The 20000-nt window shown below is 45.9% G+C and overlaps 1 protein-coding gene across 4 annotated transcripts in view; it reads right to left on the minus strand.

Annotated features, from left to right (window-relative positions):
* LOC131368943 (WD repeat-containing protein 7) overlaps window positions 1–20000 on the minus strand; it is a 161679-nt gene that overhangs the window by 15377 nt on the left and 126302 nt on the right. For 3 of the 4 annotated variants that reach the window (XM_058415201.1, XM_058415200.1, XM_058415199.1), the window contains 2 exons: window positions 1716–1833; window positions 1389–1541 (listed from right to left, as the gene is read on the minus strand). In XM_058415201.1, coding sequence (XP_058271184.1) covers window positions 1389–1541; window positions 1716–1833 — 271 coding nt within the window. Of the gene's footprint in view, window positions 1–959; window positions 1306–1375; window positions 1542–1715; window positions 1834–20000 lie in introns of those variants that run through there. The other variant, XM_058415202.1, reaches the window with a different exon arrangement.

Consider the following 20000-nt stretch of genomic DNA (forward strand, 5'->3'; position numbering starts at 1 on the left):
CAGCAGGTGTGTGTGTGTGTATGTTACCTCCACCAGCAGGTGTGTGTGTGTGTATGTTTCCTCCACCAGCAGGTGTGTGTGTGTGTATGTTTCCTCCACCAGCAGGTGTGTGTGTGTGTATGTTTCCTCCACCAGCAGGTGTGTGTGTGTATGTTTCCTCCACCAGTAGGTGTGTGTGTGTGTGTGTATGTTACCTCCACCAGTAGGTGTGTGTGTGTGTGTGTATGTTTCCTCCACCAGTAGGTGTGTGTGTGTGTGTGTGTGTATGTTACCTCCACCAGCAGGTGTGTGTGTGTATGTTTCCTCCACCAGTAGGTGTGTGTGTGTGTGTGTGTGTATGTTACCTCCACCAGCAGGTGTGTGTGTGTGTATGTTACCTCCACCAGCAGGTGTGTGTGTGTGTATGTTTCCTCCACCAGCAGGTGTGTGTGTGTTACCTCAACCAGCAGGTGTGTGTGTGTGTGTATGTTACCTCCACCAGCAGGTGTGTGTGTGTGTGTATGTTTCCTCCACCAGCAGGTGTGTGTGTGTGTGTGTGTGTGTGTGTATGTTTCCTCCACCAGTAGGTGTGTGTGTGTGTGTGTGTGTGTGTATGTTTCCTCCACCAGCAGGTGTGTGTGTGTGTATGTTTCCTCCACCAGTAGGTGTGTGTGTGTGTGTATGTTACCTCCACCAGCAGGTGTGTGTGTGTGTGTATGTTTCCTCCACCAGTAGGTGTGTGTGTGTGTGTGTGTGTGTGTGTATATGTTACCTCCACCAGCAGGTGTGTGTGTGTATGTTTCCTCCACCAGCAGGTGTGTGTGTGTGTGTGTGTGTATGTTTCCTCCACCAGTAGGTGTGTGTGTGTGTGTATGTTACCTCCCCCAGCAGGTGTGTGTGTGTGTGTATGTTACCTCCACCAGCAGGTGTGTGTGTGTGTGTATATGTTACCTCCACCAGCAGGTGTGTGTGTGTATGTTTCCTCCACCAGCAGGTGTGTGTGTGTTACCTCAACCAGCAGGTGTGTGTGTGTTACCTCAACCAGCAGGTGTGTGTGTGTGTGTGTATGTTACCTCCACCAGCAGGTGTGTGTGTGTGTGTGTATGTTTCCTCCACCAGCAGGTGTGTGTGTGTGTGTTACCTCAACCAGCAGGTGTGTGTGTGTGTGTGTGTATGTATGTTACCTCCACCAGCAGGTGTGTGTGTGTATGTTACCTCCACCAGCAGGTGTGTGTGTGTGTGTGTGTGTATGTTACCTCCACCAGCAGGTGTGTGTGTGTGTTACCTCCACCAGCAGGTGTGTGTGTGTTACCTCCACCAGCAGGTGTGTGTGTGTATGTTACCTCCACCAGCAGGTGTGTGTGTGTGTGTGTGTGTATGTTACCTCCACCAGCAGGTGTGTGTGTTACCTCCACCAGCAGGTCCACGACATCTGAAGGCATTTTCTCAATGAGGATCTCGATGACACGCAGGATCTCAGCTTTGGCCCGAGCCAGAGTGGTGGTGTGAACGTTCTGCTGAGACTGTGATCCCTGAGACTGCATCGCTGTGTGTCTGTGCACCTACACACACACACACACACACACACACAATTCCTGGACTCAGCGCTGGTGCTTGGCCTCCTTAATCATGTGCATAAATTGGTATTAGTTGGGATATTACCATATCGTGGTTAGACCTTACTTAGAATGATTGCAGAATAACTGTGTGTGTGTGTGTGTGTGTGTGTGTGTGACCTCTTTGGCGATGGTGGTGATGAAGGCAGGCGGTCGTGCCGTGGCGATCAGAGAGAGAGCGTGTCGAGCGGAGCGGGCAGAGTCGGCCGCCGGGTTCAGGGGAAGACCCATTGTGATGCTAAACACACACACACACACACACACACACACAGAGGCGTGGAAGAGGAGGGAGAAAAGGGGAAAAGAATTCATTAGAATATATACAGTGAAAAGATTAGAGCCAGCTTATAATGTCAGCTCAAGGTCAATGGGATCACTCAAACGAGAGTGGCGTAATGGACTGGGGACAATACGGCCGTATAATACCCCCTCTCCCTCACACGCTTCACACACACACACACACGCTTCAAACACCAGCGTGCAAATCGCACAGTCAACTGCGCCTCTGTGAGGCCCCTTGTTAACAAATCACCCCGTGCCTGTGTGTGTGTGTGTGTGTGTGTGTGTGTGTGTGTGCGCGCATATGCATCAGGCTCTTAGTGCAGGACCTTGTGACATGCATAGCACGCTAATTCCTGCTAGCGCTATGCTGTTCTCTCACTAACTATTCTGCACTTCTCTCCTCATTTCATCTGTTTTTCTTGGGATCCTTCCATTCAGAAACTTTCATGGACTCACACACACACACACACACACACACCACATCACGCCTCGTCTCATGTCTCTGATGTTGATAATCCACTCCACTATGACTATCTAAAGGGCTTCGAATCACAAACACATTTCATTTCATCTCTCATTCTCAGGGATGTTCCACTGCTGGGTTTGGGATTTAAATCACATGCTGGTGCTCTGCTGCACAGCGCGCTATCTCTCTCTCTCTCTCTCTGTGTGTGTGTGTGTGTGTGTGTGTGTGTGTGTGTGCATTTTCAGGAGAATTTACTGGAAAAGTGCTTCTTCATTTCACTGCTCAGTCAAGGTACAGGAACAGCACACAGTCATATACATCATTTATACATCATTTATACATCATTTATACATCACTGCAGTTTTAAAGGAACATTTCACTTTTAAATTGTTGTGCATAACAATATAAGAACATTTAAAGGCCCTTTATGTGTGGGAACTGACCAGCCCATTTAACATGGTCACTCACTAAATCACTGACTCACTTACTGAATCACTGACTCACTCACTGAATAACTGACTTACTCACTGAATCACAGACTCAATTACTGAATCACAGACGCACTCACCGAATCACAAATTCACTAACAAAATCAGTGACTCACTCACTGAATCACAGACTCACTCACAGAATCACAGACTCACTTACTGAATCACAGACTCACTTACTGAATCACAGACGCACTCACCGAATCACAAATTCACTAACAAAATCAGTGACTCACTCACTGAATCACAGACTCACTCACAGAATCACAGACTCACTTACTGAATCACAGACTCACTTACTGAATCACAGACGCACTCACCGAATCACAAATTCACTAACAAAATCAGTGACTCACTCACTGAATCACAGACTCACTCACAGAATCACTAACTCACTCACTAAATCACAGACTCACTCACTGAATCACTGACTCACTCACTGAATAACTGACTTACTCACTGAATCACAGACTCACTTACTGAATCACAGACTCACTCACCAAATCACAAATTCACTAACAAAATCAGTGACTCACTCACTGAATCACAGACTCACTCACAGAATCACAGACTCACTCACAGAATCACAGACTCACTCACAGAATCACAGACTCACTCACAGAATCACAGACGCACTCACCGAATCACAAATTCACTAACAAAATCAGTGACTCACTCACTGAATCAGACTCACTCACAGAATCACAGACTCACTCACTGAATCACAGACTCACTCACTGAATCACAGACTCACTCACAGAATCACTAACTCACAAAATCACTGACTCACTCACTAAATCACAGACTCACTCACTAAATCACTGACTCACTTACTGAATCACTGACTCACTCACTGAATAACTGACTCACTCACTGAATCACAGACTCACTTACTGAATCACAGACGCACTCACCGAATCACAAATTCACTAACAAAATCAGTGACTCACTCACTGAATCACAGACTCACTCACAGAATTACAGACTCACTCACAGAATCACAGACTCACTCACAGAATCACAGACTCACTCACAGAATCACTAACTCACAAAATCACTGACTCACTCACTAAATCACTGACTCACTGAATTACAGACTCACTCACTGAATCACTGACTTACTTACTGAATCACACTCACTGCCTCAGTGTCTCTATGACTCACTTGCTCTATGACTGACTCATTGCTGGCTTACCCGCTGACTCAGTTGATCAGTGACTCACTGAATCTGCCTGGTGACTCACTCACTTCATGACTCGCTGTCTAACTCAGTGAATCACCCACTGACTCAGTGTGTCACTTACACATAAATCAGTTACAGTTATTCATCCTGTCTCTCACTGACCACTAAATAACTCTTTGACTCAAATCGGTTCCTTACTGACTCACTCCTTCTCTTACTTACTTACTCTTTCTCCCCCCCCCCCGGACCAGTGTAATGGCAGTAGAGGTAATAACTGGAAGCCAGAAACAGTTCTGTCGGCATGATAACACGGAGCTTTTACACCACACCGCCTGGGATTTCCTTCTGCCTCTGAACTCATCTGAACAATAACGACTCGGCGTATAACTCCAGCACATATCACACAGAGAGAGAGAGAGAGAGAGAGAGAGAGAGAAACAGAGCCAGAGGAAGACAGATGTTGTTCATGTTTATAACACTACACGCATGTTGACGGCTCGAAACTATAGAATCGGCCCTGTCTGCTGTTTGATCTGTCTCCTGAGCTAAAGTTAGGTTTGCGCTGCTGATCAATGAAGCTTCGGCTGCACAGCTGTTCCTGATCAATCTCCTTCATCCTCCTCCTCCTCCTCCTGTACAGCTCAGCCCACTTGAAGCTCCTAACGATCTCGACCACGCAACACAACGAAACATTGCACGTCTCATGTTCGACTCGAATGAGAAATAACAAGTCAATCTCAGAAGAAGAGGGAAAAAAGTGTACTAATGCACCTCTTCTGGGTGAACAATTAAAGTGTCAGATGTGACTTAAACAGTGTACCAATGCACCTCTTCTGGGTGAGAGATTCAAGTGTCAATATGTAACTTAAAAAATTAAGCGTCAGTATGTAACTTAAAAAGCATACTAATGTACCTCTTCTGGGTGAAAAATTAAAGCGTCAGTATGTGACTTAACAAGTGGACAAATGCATCTCTTCTGGGTGAAAAATTAAAGCGTCAATATATAACTTAAAAAATTAAAGCATCAGTATGCAACTTAAGTGTACTGATGCACCTCTTCTGGGTGAAAAATTAAAGCGTCAGTATGTAACTTTGTGTAAAATATATTTGAAGTCAGAAGTGAAAAATCCACATAGTGAAATGTCTCTCAGCCGGAAGTATTCGCTCAAAGTCGGTTTTAACGCCCGTCAGCCCCCCCCCCCAACTCCTCCGCCACTGCGGATTGACGATGACCACAGGCACTTTTTAATCCTACACTGCTTAAATCCTCAATCAATCTGTTCGATCACAAATATTGACTAAACCCACCCATGTGGTCAAGGGGACTTTCATTATACGTCTTTCTGTGTAATGCCGACAATAAAAATGTTCTCTCTCAAAAAAAAACAAACATAAAAAATGTTACATATTGGCGCTTTAATAAATTAAAGCTGTGTTAAGTATTTAAAAAAAAATGCCATTAGGTAATAGGTATTAAAAAGTGGCATAACAAATACATAAATGCAAATCTAAATGAACCCTAACATTATGTACTATATATTTAATTTAGATATTAATTTTATGGATTTATCATTTATTATTTTTTATCTATTAAAAAACACTAACAATATAAAGGAAGCCACATAAACATGTCAATATCGCTGAACATATTTATTTCATCTTTATTTAATCTACTGATACAGACTCATGCCGTAGGCACAGATTCACAGGCGTCGTCGCAAACACACACACACACACACACACACACACACACACACACACAAATATGGACTATAATTAATCAATGTTTCTAGCAAGCTGTTGTGTTCAGATAAGAAATTGGAAATGTAATAAAGTCGTGAGAAAGATCAGAAGTTTCTTCACCTCCAGCGCTAAAACACGTGACAAATAAGTGAGAGTAAACTATTATTATTTATTATTAAAACAATAATTAAGTTGTCCTTTGCTGAAATGTTTTACAATGTGCTTTTTTAAGGTATTAAATTTTGTATAATTAATTATGTTAAGATTTATGTTAAAATGAATAAACTTGGGATAAAAATGTAAGACACACACAAACACATTACAACAGAAGCAATAGTAATAATATTTTTAATATTTAATTTATTAATAAATATATAATAAATATATTTTTAAATTACTCAATTAAATTATATATAAATTATTATAAAATATTATATATAAAATATTATAAAATATTATTTTAAGTGGGATAAATTCTTGGCTTGTGAGACTATTAAAACATTTATTAAGAGTGAATAACTAACAACAAATAAACATACTATTATTAGCAGTATGATCATCGTTATTATTTAAAATAATAATATGACTATTTTTACACACACTTATTACTACAGCAGCAAAAGTAACAGTATTTTTGATATTTTATCAATAAATCTATATTAAAAATATTGTTAAATTATTTTTAATTAATTTTGTTAAATTAAAATCCTTTTTATTTATTTATTTATTATTATTGTTATTATTAAAATGTGGGATAAATCCTTAGCTTTTTGAGACTTTAAATAATGAAAACATTTATTAAGTGTGAATGATAATAATAAATGAAAAGGTGAAAACAAATGAATTATTATTAATATTATTATTATTGTTTTTTTCAATTTACATTCCATATGTTTAAACACAAATAAATCGTCCAGGAATAGGATTATGTGTGTGTGTGTGTGTGTGTGTGTGTGTGAGAAAGCAGCTCTCGGATGTCTTATCAGTAGAAGGGGATTATTTCTGCGATCGGTCTATTTGCATGTGCAGGACTTCCACCCTGCGTCTGGGTTAAAGCTGGAGCCATGAACCAGTCAATAAACTTTGTTTGTTCAAAGGCGAGACGAAGCCGAGCGAGGCGAGACGAAGCCGAGCGCTTAAACACGGCTCTGCGTTCTAGCTCCTCGCTTTCGCATACGCAGGATTAAAAATGCAAAGAGGAGATTTGTGTCATTTTTTTTTTTTTTTTTTTTAAGTCTGAATTGACCGGGATTGGGTTTAATCACTGATCAGGTCAGTGCTCTTAAAGTGAGGAAAAGGAATTTATTTATTCATTAAGATGCATTTACTTCTCATTTCTCATGGATTTCTCTGTCTGTAATTTCTCTGTCTGCTTGTATATTGATAACTACAGACTGTCGTGTGTTATTCTGAAAAGATTTCTAGATTATTAAATCTAGCACAGATTTCAGACAAAAAAAAAGCAAGAATTGTTCAGAAATGATTAGAGTTGATTGTATTAATTTATCAGGATTAATTTTGATTGTTTATTTATTTTATTTGATTATTTTATAAATAATTATTTTATTATTCATTATATTCCTAAAGTTTTTCTAAAATGGTTTCATGTAAATTTTCCTGTTCTTTTAAGAGCTCCAGTTTTTTTAAATTCACTTTAAAGCTCAATTGTTTGTTTTTATTATATTTATTATATTTTTAAAATGTGTTTTCGTGTAGATTTAAAGATGCTCCAGTTTAATCATTCACTTTAAAGCTCAGTAGTTTGTTAAGACATCGCCCGGGAATCTGCATCAGCTGATCCTCAAGGTTTCAGTATTAAGATAGAAAAAGTGGTATCATGCCTCAGGTCTAAATATTATGGGCGTGCGTGTGTGTGTGTGTGTGTGTGTGTGTGTATATATATATACATGTATTATGTATGTACTGTATAGCATCTTTCCAACACTTCTAATAAGCTATATTGTTAATTTTTTATTTATTATATTAAGGCCAAATCCACCACCAGAGTCTGCTTTATTATTAATTTATATCGAGAGAAAGTTAGAGAGAGAGAAATCTAAATATTTCAACATCAAAATTTTAGTATTCAACGGTCAAAAAAACATCTACTTCTGTCCAGGATTCTGCAGAATTTGAAGAAAGACACTTTTTATATTCAAGTTCATGCTGTTGCTGCGTGGATGCGGTGTGGAAAATAATAAAAGTCTGAGTTAATTTACAGAATAATGCAAGTTAAAGGTCAGATGCTGTGTGTCGGGACTCGCAGCTTGTTTGATGCTCAGAGTTATTTTTGCTTGGACTTCATTACGGCCTGGATGTTTGTAAAAATAAATACAAAATACTGTTGTTTTCAATTTTTTTGTATTTGTATTGTACTACAATCATTTTGTGGTTTAGATAAATAGGACAATAATAATAAATTATATTCCTGTCACAAAAATACAACAGATTTTTCCCCATTTAGCTATTTTAATTATTTTAATTTCTCTGGTACAATAATAATAATAATAATAATAATAATAATTATTATTATTATTATTATTATAGAAAAGGCAAAATAATAATTTTCCCCATTTAGCTATTTTAATTATTTTAATTTCTCTGGTATAATAATAATAATAATAATAATAATAATTATTATTATTATTATTACTCTCTCTCTCTCTCTCTCACACACACACACACACACACATGTAAATACTACCATAATGAGCTAAAAACCAAAAACAAGCAAACAAAAAAATAAACATAAATGAAAACATGATGAAAAAAGAGAACAAAAACAACAAATAACTGAAGGAAAATGTAAAGCAAAAAGAAAAAAAAACACAGGAAAACAAAACAACAAAACCCAGTGAAGCTAAAACTTTCAGAACATGAAACGAAATGAAAGAAAAAAAACACTGAAAAGTAACAAAACAAACCAAGAAAACACAAACAAATAAAACCCCAGAAAACTCTTAGAAAAATAAGTTCCAGAGCGTAGGACGGGGTTTGAGGAGAAGGCGGTGAGGCCGAGAGAGATAGAGAGATAGCGAGATGTGGAGATGTGTGTAAATGAGGGATTAAGTGACTGATCCTCTGTCTCTAAAGCTCTAAAGCTCCGGCCCTCTGCCAATAAGTGATCAATAACTTTGATCAGAAGAGCGATCGGTGTAAAGCAGGCTCTCGCTCTCACGCGCTCTTCTGCCTCTGAAACTGAGCTAGTGCTAAACATTACAGTGTAAACAACAACAACGGCACAAGAGAGACACGAGAGAGAAGTGAGAGACACAAGAGAGACATAAGAGAGAAGCGAGAGACACGAGAAGAGTGAGAGACATTAGAGAAACACAAGAGAGACAAGAGAGGAGTGAGAGAGACAAGGGAGACAAAGGAGAGACATGAGAGAGGAGTAAGAAAAAGGAAACAGAAATCACAACAGCAGAACATTTTGTTGTTGTTATTGTTGTTAAATGGGATTGAGACTCTGGAGAATTTTCAGTTTAGGGAATTAAATCCAGATGTTCAGGTCAGGTGTTGAGTGTGTGAAGGTTTTCCCAGAGCCACAAAAACACACTGAAACACAAGAACTACACAAACACACAGATCCATATCTCCAACTCCACTACAGTCTAACAGACACACAAGTGTTCACACACACTCACTCACACACACACACACACACAAATACCCACGCTCGCTCTCACACACACACACACACACACACAAATACCCAGGCTCGCTCTCACACACACACACAAATACCCACGCTCGCTCTCACACACACACACACACACACACACACACACACAAATACCCAGGCTCGCTCTCACACACACACACAAATACCCACGCTCGCTCTCACACACACACACACACACAAATACCCACGCTCGCTCTCACACACACACACAAATACCCACGCTCGCTCTCACACACACACACACAAATACCCACGCTCGCTCTCACACACACACACACACACACACACACACAAATACCCACGCTCGCTCTCACACACACACACAAATACCCACGCTCGCTCTCACACACACACACACACACACACAAATACCCACGCTCGCTCTCACACACACACACAAATACCCACGCTCGCTCTCACACTCGCACACACAAATACCCACGCTCGCTCTCACACACACACAAATACCCACGCTCGCTCTCACACACACACACACACACAAATACCCACGCTCGCTCTCACACACACACACACAAATACCCACGCTCGCTCTCACACACACACAAATACCCACGCTCGCTCTCACACACACACACACACACAAATACCCACGCTCGCTCTCACACACACACACACAAATACCCACGCTCGCTCTCACACACACACACACAAATACCCACGCTCGCTCTCACACACACACACACACACAAATACCCACGCTCGCTCTCACACACACACACACACACACACAAATACCCACGCTCGCTCTCACACACACACAAATACCCACGCTCGCTCTCACACTCTCACACACACACAAATACCCACGCTCGCTCTCACACACACACACACAAATACCCACGCTCGCTCTCACACACACACAAATACCCACGCTCGCTCTCACACTCACACAAATACCCACGCTCGATCTCACACTCACACACACACACACACACACACATACCCACGCTCGCTCTCACACACACACACACACAAATACCCACGCTCGCTCTCACACACACACAAATACCCACGCTCGCTCTCACACACACACACACACAAATACCCACGCTCGCTCTCACACTCACACACAAATACCCACGCTCGCTCTCACACTCACACACAAATACCCACGCTCGCTCTCACACTCACACACACACACACAAATACCCACGCTCGCTCTCACACTCACACACACACACAAATACCCACGCTCGCTCTCACACACAAATACCCACGCTCGCTCTCACACACAAATACCCACGCTCGCTCTCACACACAAATACCCACGCTCGCTCTCACACTCACACACACACACACAAATACCCACGCTCGCTCTCACACTCACACACACACAAATACCCACGCTCGCTCTCACACTCACACACACACAAATACCCACGCTCGCTCTCACACACACACAAATACCCACGCTCGCTCTCACACACACAAATACCCACGCTCGCTCTCACACACACACACACAAATACCCACGCTCGCTCTCACACACACACACACACACACAAATACCCACGCTTGCTCTCACACACACACAAATACCCACGCTCGCTCTCACACACACACAAATACCCACGCTCGCTCTCACACACACACAAATACCCACGCTCGCTCTCACACACACACACACAAATACCCACGCTCGCTCTCACACACACACACACACAAATACCCACGCTCGCTCTCACACACACACACACACAAATACCCACGCTCGCTCTCACACACACACAAATACCCACGCTCGCTCTCACACACACACAAATACCCACGCTCGCTCTCACACACACACACAAATACCCACGCTCGCTCTCACACACACACACACACAAATACCCACGCTCGCTCTCACACACACACAAATACCCACGCTCGCTCTCACACACACACAAATACCCACGCTCGCTCTCACACTCACACAAATACCCACGCTCGCTCTCTCACACACACACACACACAAATACCCACGCTCGCTCTCACACACACACAAATACCCACGCTCGCTCTCACACTCTCACACACACACAAATACCCACGCTCGCTCTCACACACACACACACACACACAAATACCCACGCTCGCTCTCACACACACACAAATACCCACGCTCGCTCTCACACACACACAAATACCCACGCTCGCTCTCACACACACACACACACAAATACCCACGCTCGCTCTCACACTCACACACACACACACACACACACATACCCACGCTCGCTCTCACACACACACAAATACCCACGCTCGCTCTCTCACACACACACACACAAATACCCACGCTCGCTCTCACACACACACAAATACCCACGCTCGCTCTCACACACACACAAATACCCACGCTCGCTCTCACACACACACACACACACAAATACCCACGCTCGCTCTCACACACACACACACACACAAATACCCACGCTCGCTCTCACACACACACAAATACCCACGCTCGCTCTCACACACACACACACAAATACCCACGCTCGCTCTCACACACACACAAATACCCACGCTCGCTCTCACACTCTCACACACACACAAATACCCACGCTCGCTCTCACACACACACACACACACACACAAATACCCACGCTCGCTCTCACACACACACAAATACCCACGCTCGCTCTCACACACACACAAATACCCACGCTCGCTCTCACACACACACACACACAAATACCCACGCTCGCTCTCACACTCACACACACACACACACATACCCACGCTCGCTCTCACACACACACAAATACCCACGCTCGCTCTCACACACACACACACACAAATACCCACGCTCGCTCTCACACACACACACAAATACCCACGCTCGCTCTCACACACACACACGCTCACACACAAATACCCACGCTCGCTCTCACACTCACACACACACAAATACCCACGCTCGCTCTCACACACACACACACACAAATACCCACGCTCGCTCTCACACACACACACACACACACACAAATACCCACGCTCGCTCTCACACACACACACACACACACACACACAAATACCCACGCTCGCTCTCACACACACACACAAATACCCACGCTCGCTCTCACACACACACACAAATACCCACGCTCGCTCTCACACTCACACACACACAAATACCCACGCTCGCTCTCACACACACACACACAAATACCCACTCTCGCTCTCACACACACACAAATACCCACGCTCGCTCTCACACACACACACACACACACAAATACCCACGCTCGCTCTCACACACACACACACAAATACCCACGCTCGCTCTCACACACACACAAATACCCACGCTCGCTCTCACACTCTCACACACGCTCACACACAAATACCCACGCTCGCTCTCACACTCACACACAAATACCCACGCTCGCTCTCACACACACACACTCACACACACACACACACAAATACCCACGCTCGCTCTCACACACACACAAATACCCACGCTCGCTCTCACACACACACAAATACCCACGCTCGCTCTCACACTCACACACACACACAAATACCCACGCTCGCTCTCACACTCACACACACACACAAATACCCACGCTCGCTCTCACACTCACACACACACAAATACCCACGCTCGCTCTCACACACACACACACACACACACACACACACAAATACCCACGCTCGCTCTCACACACACACAAATACCCACGCTCGCTCTCACACACACACAAATACCCACGCTCGCTCTCACACTCACACACACACACAAATACCCACGCTCGCTCTCACACTCACACACACACAAATACCCACGCTCGCTCTCACACACACACACACAAATACCCACTCTCGCTCTCACACACACACAAATACCCACGCTCGCTCTCACACACACACACACACACACACAAATACCCACGCTCGCTCTCACACACACACAAATACCCACGCTCGCTCTCACACTCACACACACACACAAATACCCACGCTCGCTCTCACACTCACACACACACAAATACCCACGCTCGCTCTCACACACACACACACAAATACCCACGCTCGCTCTCACACACACACAAATACCCACGCTCGCTCTCACACTCACACACACACACAAATACCCACGCTCGCTCTCACACTCACACACACACAAATACCCACGCTCGCTCTCACACTCACACACACACACACAAATACCCACGCTCGCTCTCACACACACACAAATACCCACGCTCGCTCTCACACTCACACACACACACAAATACCCTCGCTCTCACTCACACACACACAAATACCCACGCTCGCTCTCACACACACACACACAAATACCCACTCTCGCTCTCACACACACACAAATACCCACGCTCGCTCTCACACACACACAAATACCCACGCTCGCTCTCACACACACACACACACACAAATACCCACGCTCGCTCTCACACACACACACACAAATACCCACGCTCGCTCTCACAAACACACACACAAATACCCACGCTCGCTCTCACACACACACACACAAATACCCACGCTCGCTCTCACACACACACACACAAATACCCACGCTTGCTCTCACACACACACAAATACCCACGCTCGCTCACACACACACACAAATACCCACGCTCGCTCTCACACACACACACACACACAAATACCCACGCTCGCTCTCACACACAAATACCCACGCTCGCTCTCACACACAAATACCCACGCTCGCTCTCACACACAAATACCCACGCTCGCTCTCACACACAAATACCCACGCTCGCTCTCACACACACACACACACAAATACCCATGCTTGCTCTCACACACACACAAATACCCACGCTCGCTCTCACACACACACACACAAATACCCACGCTCGCTCTCACACACACACACACAAATACCCACGCTCGCTCTCACACACACACAAATACCCACGCTCGCTCTCACACACACAAATACCCACGCTCGCTCTCACACACACACACACACACAAATACCCACGCTCGCTCTCACACTCACACACAAATACCCACGCTCGCTCTCACACACACACACACACACAAATACCCACGCTCGCTCTCACACTCACACACACAAATACCCACGCTCGCTCTCACACTCACACACACAAATACCCACGCTCGCTCTCACACACACAAATACCCACGCTCGCTCTCACACACACACGCTCACACACACACACAAATACCCACGCTCGCTCTCACACACACACGCTCACAGACACAAATACCCACGCTCGCTCTCACACACACACGCTCACACACACAAATACCCACGCTCGCTCTCACACACACACACACACACACACACAAATACCCACGCTCGCTCTCACACACACACGCTCACACACACACACAAATACCCACGCTCGCTCTCACACACACACGCTCACACACACACACAAATACCCACGCTCGCTCTCACACTCTCACACACACACAAATACCCACGCTCGCTCTCACACACACACACACAAATACCCACGCTCGCTCTCACACACACACACACAAATACCCACGCTCGCTCTCACACTCTCATACACACACACACACACAAATACCCACGCTCGCTCTCACACACACACACACACACAAATACCCACGCTCGCTCTCACACACACACACACACACACACACACACACAAATACCCACGCTCGCTCTCACACACACACACACAAATACCCACGCTCGCTCTCACACTCACACACACAAATACCCACGCTCGCTCTCACACACACACACACACAAATACCCACGCTCGCTCTCACACACACACACACACACACAAATACCCACGCTCGCTCTCACACTCGCACACACAAATACCCACGCTCGCTCTCACACACACACACACACAAATACCCACGCTCGCTCTCACACACACACACACACAAATACCCACGCTCGCTCTCACACTCACACACACACAAATACCCACGCTCGCTCTCACACTCACACACACACAAATACCCACGCTCGCTCTCACACTCACACACACAAATACCCACGCTCGCTCTCACACACACACACACACAAATACCCACGCTCGCTCTCACACACACACACACACACACAAATACCCACGCTCGCTCTCACACTCGCACACACAAATACCCACGCTCGCTCTCACACTCTCACACACACACACACAAATACCCACGCTCGCTCTCACACACACACACACACAAATACCCACGCTCGCTCTCACACTCACACACAAATACCCACGCTCGCTCTCACACACACACACACACAAATACCCACGCTCGCTCTCACACACACACACGCTCACACACAAATACCCACGCTCGCTCTCACACACACACACACACAAATACCCACGCTCGCTCTCACACACACACACGCTCACACACAAATACCCACGCTCGCTCTCACACACACACACGCTCACACACAAATACCCACGCTCGCTCTCACACACACACATGCTCACACACAAATACCCACGCTCGCTCTCACACTCACACACACACAAATACCCACGCTCGCTCTCACACACACACACGCTCACACACAAATACCCACGCTCGCTCTCACACACACACGCTCACACACAAATACCCACGCTCGCTCTCACACTCACACACACACAAATACCCACGCTCGCTCTCACACACACACACACACACACAAATACCCACGCTCGCTCTCACACTCACACACACACACAAATACCCACGCTCGCTCTCACACTCACACACACACAAATACCCACGCTCGCTCTCACACACACACACACACACACAAATACCCACGCTCGCTCTCACACACACACACGCTCACACACAAATACCCACGCTCGCTCTCACACACACACACGCTCACACACAAATACCCACGCTCGCTCTCACACTCACACACACACAAATACCCACGCTCGCTCTCACACACACACACACACAAATACCCACGCTCGCTCTCACACTCACACACACACAAATACCCACGCTCGCTCTCACACACACACACACACAAATACCCACGCTCGCTCTCACACACACACACGCTCACACACAAATACCCACGCTCGCTCTCACACACACACAAATACCCACGCTCGCTCTCACACACACACACACACAAATACCCACGCTCGCTCTCACACACACACAAATACCCACGCTCGCTCTCACACACACACACACACAAATACCCACGCTCGCTCTCACACTCACACACACACACACAAATACCCACGCTCGCTCTCACACACACACACACGCTCACACACAAATACCCACGCTCTCGCTCACACACACAGACGCTAACACACAGATACCCACTCTCTCACACAGACACATTCTCACTCACACACACACACTCTCACATGCTCTCGCTCACAAACACACACACACACACACTCTCTATTACTCTCTTTCTCTCACACACACGCGCGCGCTCTTGCTCACACACACACACCCACACTCCACATAAAACACAGCGTCCATGTCAGCCTCTCTCAGTGGAAAGAGAAAAATAGAAAGAGAGATGAAAAGAGAGAGAGACAGAGAGAGAGATAAAGAAAGAGAGCAACAAATCTCCCTCTTTCTCTAGTGGTGTCTTGCCAGCTCGTGTCCGGTCTCCTCCCTCCCTCTGACCTCCCGCCTGAATAATGACGGTCATTCTGCTCTAACTCCATTATCAGGAGCGTCTCTAAAGAAGGCAGACGTATTTGTATTGATAATAAGTTTGCGGCTGCGATCGGGTTTCATCTTAACGAGGTGAGCGGGTCCGGGGGTATCCTTCATACGGCTAACCCGGTTAGAGCGGGGTGACCCGGCCGAGGCTGACCTGCAGACATATGGGTCTCCCTCTTCTTCTTCCTCTTAAAGGTCCTGCTGTCCAGCGCACCAGACGTCCTTACATCATATTAAATGTCCTGCAATCGCATTAGCACCTGACGACCTGCCTCGTCCTCATCCTCATCCTCACACACACACACACACATACACATGCTCTCACTCACACACACACACACACACAGATACACATGCTCTCACTCAAACACACATTTGCTCTCACACACACACAAACAGATACACATGCTCTCACTCACATGCAGATACACACGCTCTCACTCACACACACACACATACACACGCTCTCACTCACACACACACACAGATACACACGCTCTCACACACACAGATACACACACTCTCTCACACACACACAGATACACACGCTCTCACACACACACAGATACACACGCTCTCACACACACACACAGATACACACGCTCTCACACACACACACAGATACACACGCTCTCTCACACACACACAGATACACACGCTCTCACACACACACAGATACACACGCAGATACACACGCTCTCACACACACACACAGATACACACGCTCTCACACACACACACACGCTCTCACTCACACACACACACACACACAGATACACATGCTCTCACTCAAACACACATTTGCTCTCACTCAAACACACTCTCGCTCAAACACACATTTGCTCTCACTCACACACACACAGATACACACGCTCTCACTCACACACACACACAGATACACACGCTCTCACACACACAGATACACACACTCTCTCACACACACACAGATACACACGCTCTCACACACACACAGATACACACGCTCTCACACACACACAGATACACACGCTCTCTCACACACACACACAGATACACACGCTCTCACACACACACAGATACACACGCAGATACACACGCTCTCACACACACAGATACACACGCAGATACACACGCTCTCACACACACACACAGATACACACGCTCTCACACACACAGATACACACGCTCTCACACACACACAGATACACACGCTGTCACACACACACAGATACACACGCTCTCACACACACACACACACACAGATACACACGCTCTCACACACACACACACACACACAGATACACACGCAGATACACACGCTCTCACACACACACACAGATACACACGCAGATACACACGCTCTCACACACACACACAGATACACACGCTCTCACACACACACAGATACACACGCTCTCACACACACACAGATACACACGCTCTCACACACACACAGATACACACGCTCTCACACACACACAGATACACACGCTCTCACACACACACACACACACACACAGATACACACGCAGATACACACGCTCTCACACACACACACAGATACACACGCAGATACACATGCTCTCACACACACACAGATACACACGCTCTCACACACACACACACACACAGATACACACGCAGATACACACGCTCTCACACACACACACAGATACACACGCAGATACACACGCTCTCACACACACACACACACACAGATACACACGCAGATACACACGCTCTCACACACAGATACACACGCTCTCACACACACACACACACAGATACACACGCTCTCACACACACACAGATACACACGCAGATACACACGCTCTCACACACACACAGATACACACGCTCTCACACACACACAGATACACACGCTCTCACACACACAGATACACACGCAGATGCACACGCTCTCACACACACACAGATACACACGCTCTCACACACACAGATACACACGCAGATGCACACGCTCTCACACACACACAGATACACACGCTCTCACACACACAGATACACACGCTCTCACACAAACAGATACACACACTCTCTCACACACACACAGATACACACACTCTCTCACACACACACAGATACACACGCTCTCACACACACACAGATACACACGCTCTCACACACACACAGATACACACGCTCTCACACACACACACACACAGATACACACGCAGATACACACGCTCTCACACACACACAGATACACACGCAGATACACACGCTCTCACACACACACACAGATACACACGCTCTCACACACACACACACACACACAGATACACACGCAGATACACACGCTCTCACACACACACACAGATACACACGCAGATACACACGCTCTCACACACACAGATACACACGCTCTCACACACACACAGATACACATGCTCTCACACACACACACAGATACACACGCTCTCACACACACACACACACACAGATACACACGCAGATACACACGCTCTCACACACACACACACAGATACACACGCAGATACACACGCTCTCACACACACACAGATACACACGCAGATACACACGCTCTCACACACACACAGATACACACGCTCTCACACACACACACACAGATACACACGCTCTCACACACACACAGATACACACGCTCTCACACACACACAGATACACACGCTCTCACACACACACAGATACACACGCAGATACACACGCTCTCACACACACACACAGATACACACGCAGATACACACGCTCTCACACACACACACAGATACACACGCTCTCACACACACACACACACACACAGATACACACGCAGATACACACGCTCTCACACACACACACAGATACACACGCAGATACACACGCTCTCACACACACAGATACACACGCTCTCACACACACACACACACACACA

The sequence above is a fragment of the Hemibagrus wyckioides genome, linkage group LG18 (genome assembly GCF_019097595.1).
Source record: "Hemibagrus wyckioides isolate EC202008001 linkage group LG18, SWU_Hwy_1.0, whole genome shotgun sequence".
In the NCBI taxonomy this organism is placed as follows: domain Eukaryota; kingdom Metazoa; phylum Chordata; class Actinopteri; order Siluriformes; family Bagridae; genus Hemibagrus; species Hemibagrus wyckioides.